The sequence below is a fragment of the Gavia stellata genome, chromosome 2, assembly GCF_030936135.1.
Source record: "Gavia stellata isolate bGavSte3 chromosome 2, bGavSte3.hap2, whole genome shotgun sequence".
Lineage (NCBI taxonomy): Eukaryota > Metazoa > Chordata > Aves > Gaviiformes > Gaviidae > Gavia > Gavia stellata.
In genome coordinates this window covers 103,039,357-103,058,503 of record NC_082595.1, presented here as the reverse complement: position 1 = coordinate 103,058,503, position 19,147 = coordinate 103,039,357, and the positions used below count along the sequence as shown (strand labels likewise).

The 19,147-nt window shown below is 37.6% G+C and overlaps 1 protein-coding gene across 2 annotated transcripts in view; it reads left to right on the top strand.

Annotated features, from left to right (window-relative positions):
• Positions 1–19,147, top strand: part of LDAH (lipid droplet associated hydrolase) — a 110,378-nt gene that overhangs the window by 15,056 nt on the left and 76,175 nt on the right. The window contains exon 2 of one of the 2 annotated variants that reach the window (XM_059835340.1): positions 3,776–3,910. The exons of the other annotated variant lie outside the window; for it this stretch is intronic. Coding sequence (XP_059691323.1) covers positions 3,776–3,910 — 135 coding nt within the window. The remainder of the gene's footprint in view (positions 1–3,775; positions 3,911–19,147) is intronic. 2 annotated transcript variants of the gene reach the window in all.

Genomic DNA, 19,147 nt, shown 5'->3' with positions numbered 1-19,147 from the left:
AGTGGCAGGAGTCCTTTGGTTTTTGAAACTTATGAGTACACGAAATAAAGTGGCCCCGCTGTGTTCTAATTCACTGTGCAAATTGTCCCTTTGACATACTCTTCCCATGAAATGCTTAGAAATATTTTGCAAATTAAGCTAATATGCAGTTTATTGTAGTTCTGTGTCTTTTTCTGTTATGGCCACCATTTACAGCTATTGTTTAAAAGACTTCTGAAACAACATAAACACTGCTGAAAATTAAGCGCAGTTGACAATGACTGCTTAAGATGTGCTGCTTGGTTCAGATGACTGCAACTTGAGATTTGCTGGCATGCATGAATGATTAAGGTGCCCTGAGGTGTCTGAGGATTGATGTGGTATTCAAATAACTGGAGTAACCTTCAAATCATGGAGGTTAACACCGCCTTTACTTATGGTTTCCATTTTTTGACACTTAGTTGCAGAGTGAAAGAACATAGGCAGTTTCGGTTTGATGTATTGGGAAATCCTTAAAATAAACAAATGAGCACTGCATTACGTCAGTGCCTTTGTGATGAACCTGGTAGTTCTTTTTCAAGAAAATAAAAAAATAAAATTGAACAATATTTCAGCCACGGTAGATGAGCCCAAGATACTGTTGATCACAGACTTCTGTGCATATTAAGCCCCAGTTATTTCCATTAGCTGTTACTGTAACTCTTGTATGAAGAAAATCTTTATATGTTCAGGTTTTTTGTTTGCTCCCCTTAAAGTATTTTGACAGATAGCAGCTGAAGTAAAAACATGTAAAATGACTGAAGTTGCAGAGATGCAAGTTTGAGCTATATTAGGAGATAAACATTCTCCACTTATAAATATTGCAGATGCAAGCTTTCGAGAGCAGGGACTATTAATCTGCATATATTTAAGTCAGTGCAAATCTGGAATAACTCTATTGAAATTGAAAGTTCAATAAAGAATAAATTTATAGCTGCTTTACACGTGGTGGTTTCTCTATAGAAATCTTTGCTGTTAAAATCTTGGTTGTTCATTTTCCCTTCCATTTGTGCCAGCGGTTCTCATTCATACCCCTTCAAGGCATTTTAAAGTATCAGAAGCAGTTCTAACAGCTGACCCCTCAGAATGTCTTTTGCCACGTGCAGATGCTTACAAAGAGTGGGGAAAGGGGGTTTCTTTTGCATTTATGGATCTTCTCTTTTACCTGCCTAAAATACACATCACATTTATCACAGGATAAAAATCCCCTTTCCCTCAAAAAAGTATTAGAGTGCCTTGAGCTTAGTATAGTATTTGATGCAAATCCTCACTGTTAACAAGCAGTTCTTACTTCACCACTCTTCAGCTCATGACTGAATCCTGAGAATATTTACACGTGAGGTTCACCTGGCTGATGATGGGAAAGAGCACCGGAATGTCTAAGACAGCTATTGCCATTTCTTCCCCTTTCCTTGTTTTGCGTTATTAAAGGAGAAAAAAATGTAGAGAAAAAAAGCTGGGTTTGAGATTAATTTTGTGATTTCTTGATCTCAAAATACCTAATTGCATTATATTCCAGGACTAAGCATAGTGCCAAAACATCATGATCATTTGTAATACAAAAGACACACTTTATTTTGGATTGCTGCTACTGTCATCTTCAACCTTGCTGAAAGACAGGCTTCCTCTATGTAACATCAGTCCGAGGAGCTTGACAGATGATATCTAGATTTGATTTTATTGTCTCTGGGGCCCTCTATATTATATATTTTGGACGCATGAAAATCTGGTGCCATTGTACGGATTTGTGACCCTTGTGAATTTTAAATTGTTTTTCTGGAAATCAGTTTGCAAAAATTTGATCATGCATTCTGGAGTTTATATATGCAAAAACTTTTTTTTTTTTTTTTTAAATTCTCCTTAAAGTTAAGCTTACAAAGAGATGCTTAGAACATATAATAACTGATACTCTGGGTTTTGGGTTTTGGTGTTTTGTTTTGGGTTTTTTCCAAATCTGAGAAGTCCAGTAAAAATAATGTTGTTTTAAGATCAGTAATTTTATTTGTGTTTAAAAACCATCAGAGACACTTTTTACATGTAAGTGGGGGATGAAGCATGTGTGATATATTACCTAGAGTGGAAGGCTTCCCTACTCTGCCCATGTATCATCTCTGGTGTGAGCCATGGCATCAGCTCCTACGCAGGTGTCCGTGCTGGAGGTGGCTTTGGGTTCCTGGTGCACCACTGCTCTGCGGCGAGTAGGCTGTGTTCTGGAAGCTCTTGGACTGAGGGAATGCCTCTTGGGAGAGCAATGAACTTACTGTGTGTTACCTGAAGAGCAAAAGAAGACAAAATGAAAATGCCCACTGTGGAAAGAGAAGAACTGGAATAAACCTAGTTTTTATCTTCACACACCATTTCTACAAGTACTGATTTGATTACAGCTCTGATTCTTCTTCTCTGTCACTATCAAAACTTACATGGCTCAGTCTCTGTTATTACAATCAGACTGATATAAAGGAGTTTACACAATTTTAGTGAAGGTTTGTTTTTCTCAGTAATACATTTGTGTTATTTTGGGATGTCTTTGTCTTAAAAAGTGAATGCCTTTTTACACAATACTGCTCTTACTGCCTTTTGCTGTTGATGATATCCAAACTAAGAATTGCCTAGCATGTGAGTGAAAGACATGTAACTCAGCAGTCCTAACCAAGATGATGGGCTTTCCTGGTGTCTAAATGACAATAAGAAATCAGTGGAACTACCCTGGAAAGCTAATAAATAAATAGAGAGAAATTATATGTTTTTATGCCTGTGTGGAATTTTTATGCATCCCATGGGAATCAAGAAACAAAATCTGCTTCGTCTTCATATGGATTTAGTCTCCAACTTAAGTCCCTTGACACTGTCACTACTGATAATTCAAAAGAGAGAGAAAAAAAGGAGGACTAGAGATGAGAGCTTTCTTTGGAAATCCTGAAATCCCCACCAGATATATATTTTTATCTTTGGGACAGTATTTCAGTTTCTACTTCAGCAGTGGTACTTGACTGTCAATATTGTCACTGTTAAACAGTGGATTTTAGAGCAAGGTGGTCTGCTTTCTCAGGGCAAGCCGGATTCGTTCAGACACCAGCCTCTTCTGAGAAGTTCTCTCTAAAGCTGATGGGATGCAGGAGGGGGACGACAGATTCTCCCATGGTTCTAGGGCACGAGCGTTGAAAAGGAAAGAGTTTCTCAAGAGATGTGGAAGAGGACAGAGAGACTATGAAGTTGCAGGCAGAAAAAAATTAAATTAGTCCAATGAGATTAAAATAAAGTCATTCTCTCTTTTAGGGTCAGTACAGACCTTTGTATTGTCAGGATAACACATACCTCCTTTGAAGTGGTAACACTGAGATAGTTTGGAGGGTAGACATCTGGATCAAGTGATATACGCTGTAGTCTTTAGAATATTTTTATCATATCTGGGAGTTTCTTTGCCCAATTTTCACCTATCTATAACTTGATGGGATAGATAAGCAAGCTGGTTGACCTCTGATGGAAAAGGAGATTTTTCTGTTGTGTTGGTCTTCAATTTCAGGTTCTACAATTTCAAAGTAATTCTGTAAAATGCATCTCATGGGTGCCAATGATCAGTGGAATTAAACCAGTTCAATAGTGTAGCCCCTGAAATTGGGAAAATAAAAATTGGAAATGTACTAGAGAAAATAAATTAACAGAACGCTGTATAACGCTGTTCAGCTTGCTTTTGAGCAGATTACTTGCTGTTGGAAGGTTAATATTGACTGTGCTTGTATGTTTTGTTTTTTGGCAGGTAACCCTGGACTGGCAGGTTATTACAGGACCTTTATACAGGCCTTATATTGTGGACTAAATCAACAGTATCCTGTTTGGGTTGTGAGCCATGCCGGACATTGTAAGCCTCCTAGTGGTATGGAAATGATAGAAGGTACAGTACTATAACTTGTACATACAAATATTTGTACCCTCCCGATATCAGTAGCAGAACTTGTGCCTATTAAAACCAGCATTACATGTTTTTTAAATGACTCCGTTATATTTCCGCAGAACAGTTGTATGAGAAGAGAAGTTACTGAGGAAAATATTTTTAGGTAAATTAGATTTCCGGTCAAATAAGTGCTATTGAGAGAAGAAGAGAGTTTGCTGATTGCAGTCTTTAGAGACAAGTTATAGAGAAGAAGGTCTAGAATGTGTTTGTGTTAAGAAAAGTAGATTGGAAAAGTACATTTTTTAATTAAATGTCCAATTCAGAGATTGAGTACTTGAGGAGAGGCTTAATTATCTCTGAATTCAAAAATAGTTGTACTAAATTAGCAAATTTCCAGGAAGCAAGTAAATCTTTCTGAGGCTGGGGTATGCGGTATTTGCAGGGTAGAGGTTGCTTGTTTATCTGTTAAAAGTCTTTTGACATGCAAATTGCCAGCAAGACATGGTAGCCAACTCTAAGTGGATATTGTTAATGTACAGCATGGTAAGATGGGAGGAGCCAATAGTGAATCCTGTCCTGAAATCTGCTTACTGTCAGAAGACTTCTGGACTTGGTCAAGCTGCAGTGATGTAGCAGTAAATCAGTATGATTCCTTAGGACCAAAAGGTTCAGCAATGTGAAGCAACCTCAAAATTTTGAAGAAGAAACTGTTTTAGCTGTTTAGCATAACTTTCCCTCATTAACCTTTGCACCTGAGCTTTTAAGCCTTTTTATTGGTTTATTTAATCTTAAGTTTGAAACTGAAAAATGAAACCTGTATTTCTTTGGTTAAATTCCTGCCAGTCATTATGTTCAAGTGTCAAACTACCAAATGCTAGCACTGTCTCCCAATAGGTGAGAAATCCGTAGGTTTATAATTTCTGGTACAATGTTAACCATGGGATACAGGTAGAAGTCTGGGAACTGAATGGAGCCGATTTTATTGCAGAGAACATTTGTAGGTCTCATAACCTGCCCTGGGATCATGCCTGTAAGTGTGTAGTTAGTGAAAGGAGAGGTTTTTAGATGGGGCCGGCAGGGATGTTGTACAACTGTCCCACTGTGACAGCCCCTGTGCTGCTAAGGAGAATGTAAATCTGGGGGAAGGAGAGCATCCAGCAGGAAAGAGGGTGCTGATATCTAAGTTGAAACCAAACCTCCAGCTGACTTCACGATGTCCTTTTGCAGTGACAATGCTCCTGTGAGAAAAGGGATTTTTAAGGATATGATAGCTTGTTAGGATGGACAGGTCAGAAGTGAAGTACCATAAGGATTGGTGCTGTGTCAAGTTTGAATGAGACTAAACAGTGAAATTTCTCAGTTTGTGGATGGTACTTCATAGTGTTTAATTACTGGGAAGATATTAGATGTCAGGGAACTACAGAAGCATCTTACAAAATGTAATTTGTGGGCAAAAAGATAGTAGATGAGTGTCAGGGTAGATAAATATCAGTTAATGCATCTGACAAAGAAGTTCTCCTTTAACTGTGCCTGGGCAATCCCAAACTTGGAATTCATTTGTAAAACTCAGGAAGGATACTGGCATCATCGCTGACAGTTCTCTTATATCCTCTCTTATTGCACAGCGGCAGACAAAATTTAAGTCAACAAAACATTGGACATAACCAGTGTTACAGACAAGGCAGAAGGAATTGTTTTATTATAGTAAATAACCATAGTGGACCTGCATCTTGAATATTAGAGTGCATTTCTGGTGGGCATCTCAAGGACAACATTTCAAGAGTGGAGCTGGTGAATGTATGGAGAAAGGCAACTAAAACAACAGGGAGAAAGCAGCTTCCTTGTTATGAGAGATTAAATGGCTCTTCAGCTTGGGGAGCAGAATGCCCCTTAGGAGCATGACTGAGGTTTTCAAAATCATGACAGTAAATAAAGTAAAAGCAGAATAAAATACATCAGATTCAGTAATGGAACTAATGGTACTAATGGTCATGTAATGGTACTAGAAGGTTTAAAACAGATAAAAGAAAGTATTTCTTTATGCAACAGGTAAAAAATTTAGGGGACTAGCAGCCAAAGCACTATACTGTGGGCAAAGTATATTAACAGACTTAAAGTGATAAAACCACCTCATGGGCAACTGGTCCATAAACAGTTGCTGAAGGAGACAGGCTCTTTGTTGTACAGGTGCACTGCTGTCCTTGCTTTGGACACTGAGGTCCTTGCTGTGGACACTGAACTTCTCCATACTTCCTGTGCTGCTCCTGGTCCCAGTGCTATCTTGCAGCAGGGTTGTGAGCCTGAGAGATTGAGCTCAAGGGGAAGGGATGCAGAAAGGGCCAGGCTTGGTTTCTCTCACTGAATAGCATCTAGTCTTGCCACTGCTGAGCTTGGGGCACTCGCTTGCCTGACCCAGTCGGGTGTTTCATGTGTTCTCAATATCATGTGCCAGGATCTGTACTTACTGGTGCAATTAGTGTAGCACCATGGAGCTAAGAAAAGCATAGAAAGCCACTGATGGATAGTTTAAACAAAAATGAAAAGACATTTATGAGATCGTTTTCATATTTATGTTGTTAGGAGCACAGAAGCAGGAAGCTCACATCCTGTCATTACTATACGTTTAGACAGTATTCCAGAATATTCCATAGGGAGCCTTTTTCAAGCCAGTCTTCTAAGGAAACCCTGATAAGTTTATTGACCTTTGTAAATAATGATGTTACTACAGTTGCCATGGGTAATACACCGTGCTTTGCAGTAGCTTTGAATGTAACGAAAGAAATATGGTTCATACAAACTCAAGGGAAGGCACAAAGTGGCTAGAAGGCCTTATATTTTACCATTTTTTTATGACAATGTAGGTTGTCTGCAGTGGGAGAAGAGATTTGGGGTAATTCTCTCTCATCCTTATGACACAAAAGAAATCAAAAGCAACTTTTAGATATTAGAAGCTGGTTCCCTTTCTTTTATTTATTTATTGCCAAAAATGTAATTTTCATTAATTGACTATAAAGGTGTGATCAAAATCACTAAACAAAAACTTGAGCATCTTTGCAATTTCCCAGGTGACTGACTGAAAGGAATAGGGAGTCATGGACTCATTGATGATGTTCTGCTCCTGCTCCTGCATCCCACAGGAGTTCTTAACTGACGTTTTATGACATTATAGCAAAAAAACCCAGAACTTCAAGGACCAACAGAAGCACATGCATAGGGACAGGTAATTCTGTTCTCTGCAGCTCTTCACTGCCTTCTAGGTTTTGGATTTCTAAGGTAAAGTTCCTGTGTGAAGGACCACTATATAGGATTGTGAAAACCATGTCAATTATTGATAAGCTGCACAAAACCAGAAAAAGAGGATATTTTGGCAAAGAACTAGGCACAGAACTGTTATTGTAAAAATTCCATGTATTCTTTCATGCTTTTGATGGGCATTTCATAATTCTTCATGTGAAATAGCCTCCTGCAAATCCTCTGAGGAAGTTCAGTATTTCTTGATAAGAAGGATGAGGGCATAAATTGACAAAGACAAAATTTCAGTCTCTGACAACATTGATTCTTGAGGTTTTTCTAGTTGGAATCTAGCAAATGTCAAACATTGGAACAGGCTGCCCAGGGAGGTGGTGGAGTCACCATCCCTGGAGGTTTTCAAGGAACATATGGATGAGGCATTGTGGGACATGGTTTAATGGGCATGGTGGTGTTAGTTGATGGTTGGACTTGATGATCTTACAGGTCTTTTCCAACCTTAGTGATTCTGTGAAATGAAAAAAAGAAGGGTGGAAGCTACTATGAAAGACGAATTCATACTGATTCATTTAGAACAGTGGTCTACAAGCTTTTTTGACCAAGCAGTCCTATCTTGGTTCTACCAGTATTTCTATCAGTAAAAATAATTTCTATCAGTAAAAAAATTTTCAGCATGCACCCCCAATATATCTTTTTTTTAATTAATATAAATTGTATACATGTGTTACTGAATTTCTACTATTTTCTTCCTGCACCCCAATGTGCACGCACCCCACTTTGGAGACCACTGATTTAGAGTGTGGAAGTATGTAAATAGTACACTTAACATGTAAATGGTGCTGCCTGTAAAGTAATAAAGGGTTTAAAATGAAAGAAACTGTGTTGGAGTAATATGCCTGGTTATATTTAGATCAAGTAGATTTTGAAACTCAGAAAGACTAAAGAAAGTTTTCCAACAGCAGCCAGTGATCACAGCCTACTTCCTAATTTACTGGAGGCATGTCACGTAGTGATTTGAGAACTGAATAAAGCTACACACTTCATTTTTACTCTGTATGATATCTTTCTATTCAGAGAGCTCTTTCAAGCTATGCTCTCCAGAGACACACAACATTAATTGAACATTTCATTGCTGTAATTCTGCTCCTAGCAATCAATGCACTGTGCAAAAAGAATTGAAACTTATTTTTACTCTGTGAATGCAATAAAAAAGTTATACCTCAATTTCAACTTCTTTATCCTCCTCTTTAGCTTTTAAAAAAGCAGTTGTTTTGAACACTGTTGTGACTGTAAAAGAGGCCAACATCAATCCTTAGGTGTAGGCAAAATTACAAAAAGGAGATTACTTTTCTAGCTCTCTCTCAGTTATTTTGTTTAAAACTGGCATAATATAAATGTTTTATAAACGTTCATATAATCTTAAGTGTTGCTTTTTTTCTTTTCAGTGCCTGATACTGAGACTTTGACTCATAGTTTTCCTAATGATTAAGGTGTTCATGCCTCTTGAACAGATGCGACCTACCAAAACCCCTGCCTACTTACTTACTCTGATAATTTACCATGCCAAATATATTATGATTGTTTTGTAAGTCTTTTTAAGGTGCAGGTATTTGCAAATCATTTGGTTAATTTCTACCTTATAAAGACATGTTCATAAGAAAGGAAAAATGTATACAAATAGATCATAAATAAGATACAGCAAATTTTTCCTTAAAAGTAAAAACAATAGGCAGATATACCCACAGTTGATTTATTCATTTAAGTTCTGGAGCTTCTTTTAATGTGTCACTCCACTGAAGAATTTGCATTACACTTCTTTTGAGATTTCTGATCTGGTAAGATATTCTCCCACATCTAACCAAGTAACTTATTAGATGTTGTGAGGGTTTAAAGTGCAAGTTATTGTTTCCTGTATGAATGTCTGAGAAGTACGCTATAGCTCAGTGCCCTTGCTGTCAAAACAGAGGCTACTGCCTGAACGCTGGTACCTGTAAGTTAGTATTTTCCTAGGGATTAAATGGGTGGTCTTTTGAGTTAGGTGAAAGACTAAAGGCAGGTCATGTTTTCATGGTATATAGCCATCACTGAATGTTTCATTTTATAGGCAGTGAAATCAGAAGAAAATAAATTGTGTTGGATTGCTCTCTTTTAAACATATGGTTTCCCTTAAACAGGCACAGAAAACAATTTAAGGAAAGAATGAAAAAGTACTTTGGTGCTTTTCAAGAAATTAGATAGTTAAACAATGTTACTCTTAAATACTTTGTAAACTTCTTGATTTAAAAAAACAATACAAAGGTAAAACTGAAAAATAAAATTAGGACAAAAAATATTCCATATTTATTCACACTCAAATTATTCTGTCAAAATGCCAGTATAGCTGCTCAGCTTGTGGGAGTGGGCATTATAATACATTATGAATTGTGGAGACTGATGCTCTGTACTTTATCTTACGAAATCCAGTTGAGTAGAAATGCTTGAGTACTGCAGAAGGACTAAAGACTTGTGTTTAGGAGTAGCTCCTCTGATAGCAATGAATAGTAACCAGTTGGAAGCTTTTTGACAGCCTTTCAACTTCTTTTGATAGGAAACAAACTGCTAGTTAAAACTAACAAATATCAATGATCAAATCCTGAAATTATTCATTGCTAATTTTATATTCATTGCTAATTCAAATGCTGTGTTATGAATGTCCCATTTTAAAATAAGGACTAAAAGACTCAGTCTCACCCAAAATTTTTTTAAAAGCTGTGGAAAATAGGAGATTAGATAGGAAACCCTTGACACTCAGTCCCTCTAAGACATCACTCACCCCCCTTTTTTAGCACCCCGGTTGGCTTTTGCCAGTAAAGGCTTTATAGACAGCAGGTATACATACGTAACCATGTCTTAAAATGGTCTAATTCTGTGGACATCTGCTGTGGTTTGATAAGAAATAGGAAATCCGACAACTTGGACAGAAATAAGAATAGAAGAACACACTTTTGGTTTTGTTTCTCCTCAGGATTGCCAGGATACTTTTCTTTGTAGCGAAGTAAGATTGAGAAGTAAAGAAAAATGTAATCAGAATCAAATGATTTACTGATTTTTGGTAATACTCTATGTATGCCAAATGCTGTAGAAATATGAAATCATGTGATTCATATCTTAATTGATCAAAGAGACACGATGCATTAAAATATCATATACCTAATAAATGGCTAGTCATCAGTCATGTCTTAATGACAATATTTGGTCACATCAAAAACTGTATTAAAGATAAATCTCTAGAACTTTCTTAACTGTACAGATGAGTATTGAGCTATACACAATCATAATACAAATACTTTTTATTGTTTTAGCAAGGTGTGTTTATGCTTTGGAACAGATTGTCTACTGAATTTTCTGTTGTTTTGTTTCTGAATCAGTATTAGGTAGCTTCTGAATGACAGGATAGTTTGATTGACATTCTTAATAGCCAAGTTAAAAGATAAAATTCTAGTTTGATCTTTTATGTCCCATGGACTGTAAAAGATAATAGCGTGTCCTTAAAATCTGTTAAACTATCCTTAGTTCATTTTCCGTGATAAAAAGAGGTAGGTAAGAATTGATTTATAGTCTATCAAAAGAGTTGGTTTTTCTTTATGCAGGGAGAGTAGGGCCTTCAGACCATTTTGAAACTGAATTATATCCTTAAGAAGCAATATGGGAAGAAGCACAGAAGTGGTGGAGGGATAATAAATTATCTATGAAGACATTGATTATGTGGTCCCAAAATGTTAATGTATCATCATGTGAAGTTTTGAAGTGAAATGAAGTTTTCTATCAAAAAAAAATACTAGTGTTACAGGAAAATTTGGAAGCCGTGTACAGCTTGAATTTATTTGATATATTGCTTCTTAGCTGTTGTTACAATTCATCTGAATGGAGTTTCCTTTTCCAGCCCTCTGACTTGTAATGAAACTGCAGAATTGACTATGAGGGAGATTCTGCCTCTAGCTAACGTGATACAAATCTACAAAAACAACGACTAAAATCATTTGGATAAAACTGAATTTATACTTCAGCAGGTTAATCATCTCGTTGATCGCTAGATAGTTGTCTACCAAGTGACAGATATAAGTGTGGGCATGATTAGCAGATATGAACCGTAAGTTTCTACCATCATGATATGCTGTGCTGGCAGGAAAAAAACCTAAAATAGTAGCCTGAGCAAGACAAGGAGCATGGTGTGCTATAATAAGAGGGTTGTGAGTTATTTAGGACAGTGATTCCCAAGCTGTGGTCTGTGGGTCACTGGTCATTCCCAAGACACTTGCTTGTGGTCCAGGAAGAGCTGGCTGATCACATGGAGTTGGCTCTCTCACCAGTTTCCACTTGCTAAGCAGAATTAATGGTAGCTAAGAATACTTTTCCAATAACACTTTTTTTGTGTAAGCATTTGCTGTGGTGGCCTTAGACATGTTGTGCCACCATGAATGTGTGGTGATGGCAGGGAGTGGGATTGCGGTCTGCACTGCTGCAAACAGAAGAGGAAGAGATGGTGAAAGTTAGGTGTTCCAAGAACTGGGCTTCTAAAAATAGGGACTCATCCTTAGCTAACAGCCTTTGTCCTTGTTGTTGTGTATAACACCAAAGGAGAGAAGTTACACAGAGGCACAGGGAGTCAGTATGCATTTGGTAATTTTAGCTAGCTTGTGACTTTCACTTATTTTAGGTAGTACGGATGTTTTTAATGGTTGCCGATGTTGGAGAACACCTACACTGCTGAATAAGGTGAATCAGAGCTACTGGCAATCTGTTCAGTCAGTACAAAAACACCTGAGAATTAGTGTCTGTAGTGCTTTGAAGGTTTTTGACCAGCAAATCCTTACCTGGGCTTCAGCACTGTTCAGTTAGATATCAAACAGCAGTAGTAATGGTACGTATCTGGCCGCATTCAGGTGCACAGTGATAGTGTTTAAAAGGCATTTACATCTTGTACTATCCAGGGAGAAAAGCAGAAGAAAGGCAGCTGAGCTGGCATCTCACATGCATGCTTTAAGCCTATGTATACAGACATTTAATTCACATTACACACATTTAGTTCACATTAATTTATATTTCAACAATATTTTCTGCTTCCTGGGCATATAAATTAAAATATCTGAGAGTCACTTAAAGAGGGAGTATCTTTAATATAACTTCTTTACAGGTTTAGTCAGTTATGGGGTTTTTTTAACATTATAGACCCAGAGAACTCTCTAGTCATGTTTGTGTCCCAAAACACATAACACAGCTTAATTTTAATGCACATTTATATGGCAAGGCGTCTCCCAGTCCAATGGTATCACACTGTAGATACACTAAAAAGTAGCAAGTTGTAAGTATGCTATCCAGGTAGAATTACGCTGGTTTCATATCGAAGTGTCAATTTTTTTAATCTATGGAGAGGAGAAGCTTACAAAGTTTACAAAGCTGGCCTCAGTACTGATTAATCACATTGAGCTCTTCACATGGTATTTGTCAATAGCGAGGGATCCCACACTGGGGTGTGCACAGAGGAACTGGTTGTTTCCACAGGAGGGGACAGGAACCATCAGCTCAGTGCAGTGCAGTCCTGCTGCCCCTCCTGATACAGCAATTGCTGCTGCCCAGAAACCTTATTCCTGCCTTGTCTTTGAAAAGGCAGCTTAAGGAAGGAAGTGTATATGCATATGTAAAAGTTACTATGAGGCATTTAAGTGCTGAGGTTTTTGTCTTTGTCTGGTAAGACCTGCATTTTACTCTATGGTTTTAGTGCTAGGTGTGTCTATTTTAAGAAACAGATGATCATCTCATGTTATGAACCCACTGGAATGTTTTAAATCTAAATGTGTGAAAAGTAAGCAGCCCTAGGGATGCTGCAGTACTCCATTTACTGTAACACTTCTTTCCTTTGAGCCACATTCAGTTAATTATTCATAGAGGTCCCATAATCATGCCCATAATTATGCAAATAGATCCTTTGAGTGAAATCTTGGCATTTGGCATTGACTTTATCAGTTCTGCTTAATTTTAAGCATGTGTTTAAAAAAACTTGTTCCATTCAAAATCAAAACTAAGTAAATAAAATTTTGCCATATGTGAAGTATTTCTAAGTTGCTCTGTTGTTTTATTTTCTGGTCAACCAAAACAATACCAATTTTAACTGCTCATCACGTCATACCGTAACAGCCCCATATTTGTTTGTAATGATCACTTAAATACTGTTAGCTGATTTTGGTACCACTTAATGCATAGCTCCATATTCCATTGACTTTGATGGAGTAGTGACCAATTATTGCTGATGTTACTAAGAAGAGGACTTTGTCTTTACTTTTATTACAGCTATATGAAAAATCAGTTCTCTATTTTCTCCGTTTCTTTCAAGGTTTTCCACTGAGTCTGTCAACATAATATGTGTAGGCATATTATTAAAAATATCCATGAATAGCTTTCTAATCCTCTCTAGTACTTTATTCAACTAATTCCCCTGTTAAAAGAACCAGAATTTTTCACCCATATCTTCAAATAAGCTTAATATAATTCTGTTTTTAAAGGTGTGGTTTAAACTAACAACTTTTGAAACCTGATACACTGTTCTGCATCCTTATCCAGAAAACAAGACGTTTTAAAAAAAAATTGACGTTCATCCATTGGAGAGTATAATGTCTTTACTGCATTCCAGGAAACTTTGGATGTAGGTTCTGAGATTGTTTATGGATCATTTTCTGCCTTTCACCCCATGACATAGGTATGTTCTCCAGCTGATACCATCACTTCTAATTAGATGCAGATGGCTGTTAGTGGGGGGAAAAAAAGTGTTCAGAATGTGAACCCTATGAAAAGGTAACATTTATATCTTTTGGTGTCTTGACTTTAGAAGGCATGTCACAGTTCACTGAGATGAGCAGTGCTGTGATGTTTCAGAGTAACTCATTTAAATGTTTACTGTACTATTGTAGGGAAAGTAAAAAAGTAAAATAATTTAATAAACAAAATATTGAGATTATTCAGATTTTTTTCCCAGGGAGAATGCTTAGGAATCTTTTAATCCAAGTCAGTTTGAAAGATCTATTTACATCTGCTAACAGAATGAAAACGGACTATCCCCAGAGCAGAGAATAATCCCTTCTGTCTGAAGGTGTAATGGGTCTGAGTTTGTTTTGATAGTTGAATCAAAAAATTTATTCACTATATAGGTTAGCTGTAGGAAGAAAGCTAATCAATACTTTTATTAATAATAATTTCTACTTTATGATATAAACCTTTAGATTTAATTTTGATGCCCACAAAGCTTGCAACAAGTGGTGCGGATCTTGATGGGATCAATCCAGTGTTTAATGGCAGTTTTGTTTTTAATTCACAGTAAACTACAGTCATAATGCTGAGGAACCGTCAGCAATGCACAACATAATTCCAGATTCAAAAAAATAATCAGGTTTGGAACATGCAGTCTTTCTGTTTGCTTTGGTTTTAGGAGTTTCCCTTTCTTTAAGGAGTAATGTAGGCATTTCAGGGAAGTGCAGGAAACTGTAAGGCAGACTATGCAGGAAGAAGTAACTGCAAATAGCCTCATTCTTAGATAATCAGCTTCATTAATGAATTATTCTTACCTCTTGTGCATCTACTTAAATCTCTCAGCAAGATCCAAGTAAGGGCTGTGTGCTTTGAGAAATGATAAAGGACAAAATGATACAGTACTGTGGACTCAGGTTGAACGAGGGGATCTCCTTGCTGCTTGCTGGATGAAGGAGTTTTTCTTTTTTCCTTCTTTTGATACTGCATGGGACTATTGTTTTTCTTTAAGCTAGACATATTCTTATCTTTCTAAAGGTTGAATTTTATGTTTTGTGTATTAATATATTTATTAAAGTAATCTAATTTACTACAGCTATCAAATTACTGGTGTGGTCAGGTGACTACTTAGTTGCCAAATTAATCCCCGTTGGGTTAAATTTTACAGCAGACTACTAAAATTCTCTGGGCTTGCCATTGCAGTGTCATTTTTTTTCAGAACAAAACTGTGGTTTTGAATATATTACCACTGAGTATTTGTTGTCAGAGACTCTACTGACTTCTGTACTAGTGTTTACATTATTTGGAGGAAGAAGTTTTATTCTGCAATTAATCATGAAGAGACCAATTTCAGTATTTCTGAATACACTTTAGTATATACTAAACTCTACATGATCATATTTGGATCTGTTTATGTGTAGAGTGCAGGTCAAATTCGGTTGCTGTCTTTTTACATAAATTATACTGTAATGCTGCAGGCAGTTTCAAAGAGTTTGTAAAGAGCTATGGCCTCGATGTCTGCTAATGTAAATGAAAGAAAAAAATCAACCTTTGCCTGACGGTGACCCTGGCACAGCTTGTGGGTGACAGATGAATTGGTTTGCTTTCTATGTAGCACATCTCACCTGTGTAAAAATGAAAACCAAAAAAATCCCTTACTCATCTATAATGACAGATCAACTTCGTAGCAGTGACACTGTAGTCTCTATTTCAGCTATAATGCAAAAGTCCAAGAAAAATAAAGCCATCACAGTATCTTTGGCATGTTGCCATTCTTGGTTTATGCTAGGCAGTTCAGCTAGGCAACTAAGAATGAAACCTTCAGCATTTTCTTCAGGAAGGTTAAAAAGGAAACTGCTATCTTGGTAATAGGGAATAAATCTGCCAATTAATTTTTAAATAGTGTAACAGAACACTGGAGAAGAGAAGATATAAATCATAATTTAAAGTGGTCAATTTGACAAAAATGTGTTTCGTCCCCAAAGATACAAAATTTGCACTATACAGCACATGCAGATGGTTATTTAAAGCATCAGCAACTGCTAAAGAAATCATCTACATTTAAAGAAAGTACAAGGTGAAATTCCATTTCCTCTCCTCAGTTTTGCTGCTGATTTTAATAAATTAAGGCTTTTACATGTGCTGTTTTGTCCAATTCTCTGTTGCCTTATGCTGTGCAAAGTAATGAAAGATGGAGTATGGAGTGCTCCTCAATCAAAACCGTGGCCTTTTCCGATGATGGCAGAATGTGTAACTCAGTGGAGCGTGTCAGACCAGAGAACTAAATTCTCCCTGCTGCTGGATTCACTTCATGTCATGCCAGCCTGCAGCAAGACCCCCTGTTGCTCTGACATCCAGTGGGGATCAATGCCGGGAGCCACTGAGCCGCAGCTGGTTCCCTTTGCTGTCAGCTTGCGCTCCTTGTGCAAAGAGGAGCCCGAACAGAGACTTCCGAGGCTTTTCAAGACAAGCAGGGATTAGAAGCATTGCTTGAGAGCTGTGAGGTAGCACTACATTGCAAAATACTTTGCATACATTTTGTGCTGCAGCCCACAGCGCTGGTAGCTCAGGGTCACGTTCTCTGCTGGAATAAACTGACATAGCTCTTTGCAGTCAGCGGTGTGGCACCAGTTTACAGCATCAGGGAATCTAGGATAATAATGTTTTAAACTTCTTATAATCCATCAGTTTTGAAGGACACAGATGAAAGATGGAAATATGTTATGTTTGCCTAAGTGAATCGTTTACTTCTTAAAATAAAAAGGATGCTAGACAGTATTGTTAAATAATTCGGATCTGTTTACTGCAGGTAGTTATTCTGGATACTAAATTTAACTTTTCCAAGGACAAATGAAGATACAAACCTACACTTTCTTTTATACTTCTATTAAAATAGTATCATCCAAGACGAATATACACAAGAGTAAAGAAAAAGAACTAAGTTATACTGAATGCCATCCTAATGTCATTATAGTAGCTAGTGAAGTAGGAAATACATTAGTGTTATTTTAGTGTTACTTTAAAGATAGTGTTATTTTATTCTGAAGAGGCATACTTACTTGAACATTTCAATCTTGGTCTATATCACAGTTCTAAATAAAATTTTGAGAAGAATTTTCAAGAGAAGTCAGGACTGACCTAACAAATTAATTTTTAGCTTGGTTCAGTAAGAGCATCGAGCACTTCAGAAAATGTCACCCATTGATCTGTCCGGTCGCTGTGAAGTACAAGTTCTGTATTGTTACTTTTGTTACTGTGTAACTGCCCCTCCAGGTACGTTCTCAGCTGCTTGGTTTTTCCTCTTTCCCCCTCTTAACATTGTGGTGTGCTCCTTGTCATTTCCTCCTACTTTCAAAATAATTCTTTTTATTCCCTGCCTGTGGAATAACATCGGTTGTCTTCCTTGGCCAGCTGTCTTACTTTGCTCCGAACTTCGTCTCTCCCTTGTTTGCTCTCAGTCTCTCTTTCTCTATTTGTATCTGTTTAAACTTCCCGAAGTTTCGAAGTGCTGTTTTCAATAGGTGTGACTGTTAGACTTGCCTACTGTGGTGCAGCACCTCGTTTATTGTACACCAACCAAATCAGTTCCTGTGAAGTGATATTAATACATTTTTGTTCCCTTCAACACTCATACAACTGCCCCTGTCCTTTCTTTACCTCCCATGCTATATCTACACAGTCTTGGTGATGTGCAGAACATCATTATTTTGTTTTCCTTCCATTGTTAAACTGTACAAATGCAAGTTACTGTTAAACTATGCTATTTACTGAAGTTGCTTTTAGTTGCTTCCTTCAATAAGAAAGTTCTGTGCCTCAGTTTCAAGACTGAATTTTCCCCATGTTAAATTGGAAGATGTTAGATCTGGCCAAACATGAAAAGATCTTGATACTGATAAGCTTTTCAGTAAAGAATTACCTTAAGAAACAATATACTCTGTGTACGTTTTTCCTGGAGAGACTCATGTATCACATGCCTCAGGCTGATGGTGCAAGATAATTCAAATAGCAGTGAAGCACATTTGCCTTTGCAAAACAGGGTGATGCTATTTCAGATCATATGTGGAATGAGTATTCATAAGGGAAACACGCAAGGTAGACATTTGCAGGAGTACCACCTGCTAGTCAGGCAAAGCAAAGAAAATAGACTTTCTGAAGAGTCAAAGTGGGTTTTGAGGGGCCTAGACTGATTTTTGCAACCTAGCTTTTTTTTGTGGCGTAAGCTCAGCAAATCAGCAAGATAATGGAAATTGCAAGATTTTCTCTGTGTCGCTTGGACAGACATTATTGGTACAATGATCCCATCCAGAGGCTCAGACTGAATGTGGAGCCCTTTCAGGTGGAAGTGCACACCTAGGTAAACACTTTTTCATGAAGGTCTTGTTATTGACTTCATTTTCTCAACCACCAGATCTTCAAGTAGAATCATTTAGGCTGGAAAAGACCCAACCGTTAAGCTAACACTGCCAAATCCACCACTAAACCATGTCCCTAAGCACCACGTCTACATGTCTTTTAAATACCTCAGGGATGGTGACTCAACCACTTCTCTGGGCAGCCTCTTCCAATGCTTGATAACCCTTTCGGTGAAGAAATTTTCCCTGATGTCCAATCTAAACCTCCCCTGCTGCAACTTGAGGCCATTTCCTTTTGTCCTATCACTTGCTACTTGGTAAAAGAGATCGACACCCACCTCTCTACAACCTGCTTTCAGGTAGTTGTAGAGTACATGAGCTCTGCTTCCTCTCATTGTTTATGAAGTCTCTGCCAATGCAAGGCTACTTCATTGCTTTCTTCCTAATCCCCTTTTTGTCTTATTTTTTCCTGCAGTGCCGGAGAGGTGTGCTTCACTTCAGCACCTGGTATGGGAAGGCTGAGCCCGGTTATGTTGACAACTGCTGTGGTGGCTTTTCTTTGCTGTGGAGTTACTCTGGATTGCCCAGAGACCTCAGCCACCCAGCAAGAGTAACATGTACAGGGGTTCCCACTACACTGGTGTTACTGGTTTTGTTTGGTACCTGTTTCCTTGTATGTAGTCCTAACTATTTCAGGCTATGTTCAGTGATTCTTCCTTAATAAGCTGTGATAGAACTAATTCATTTTGGTGTTACTGGAGGAGAGAATTGCTGGAAGATTTTGAAGGGCTGCCAGTACTGAAATTGTTATTTTGCAAGTGCAGATGTGCACACCTAGACATGAAATTACATCAAAACT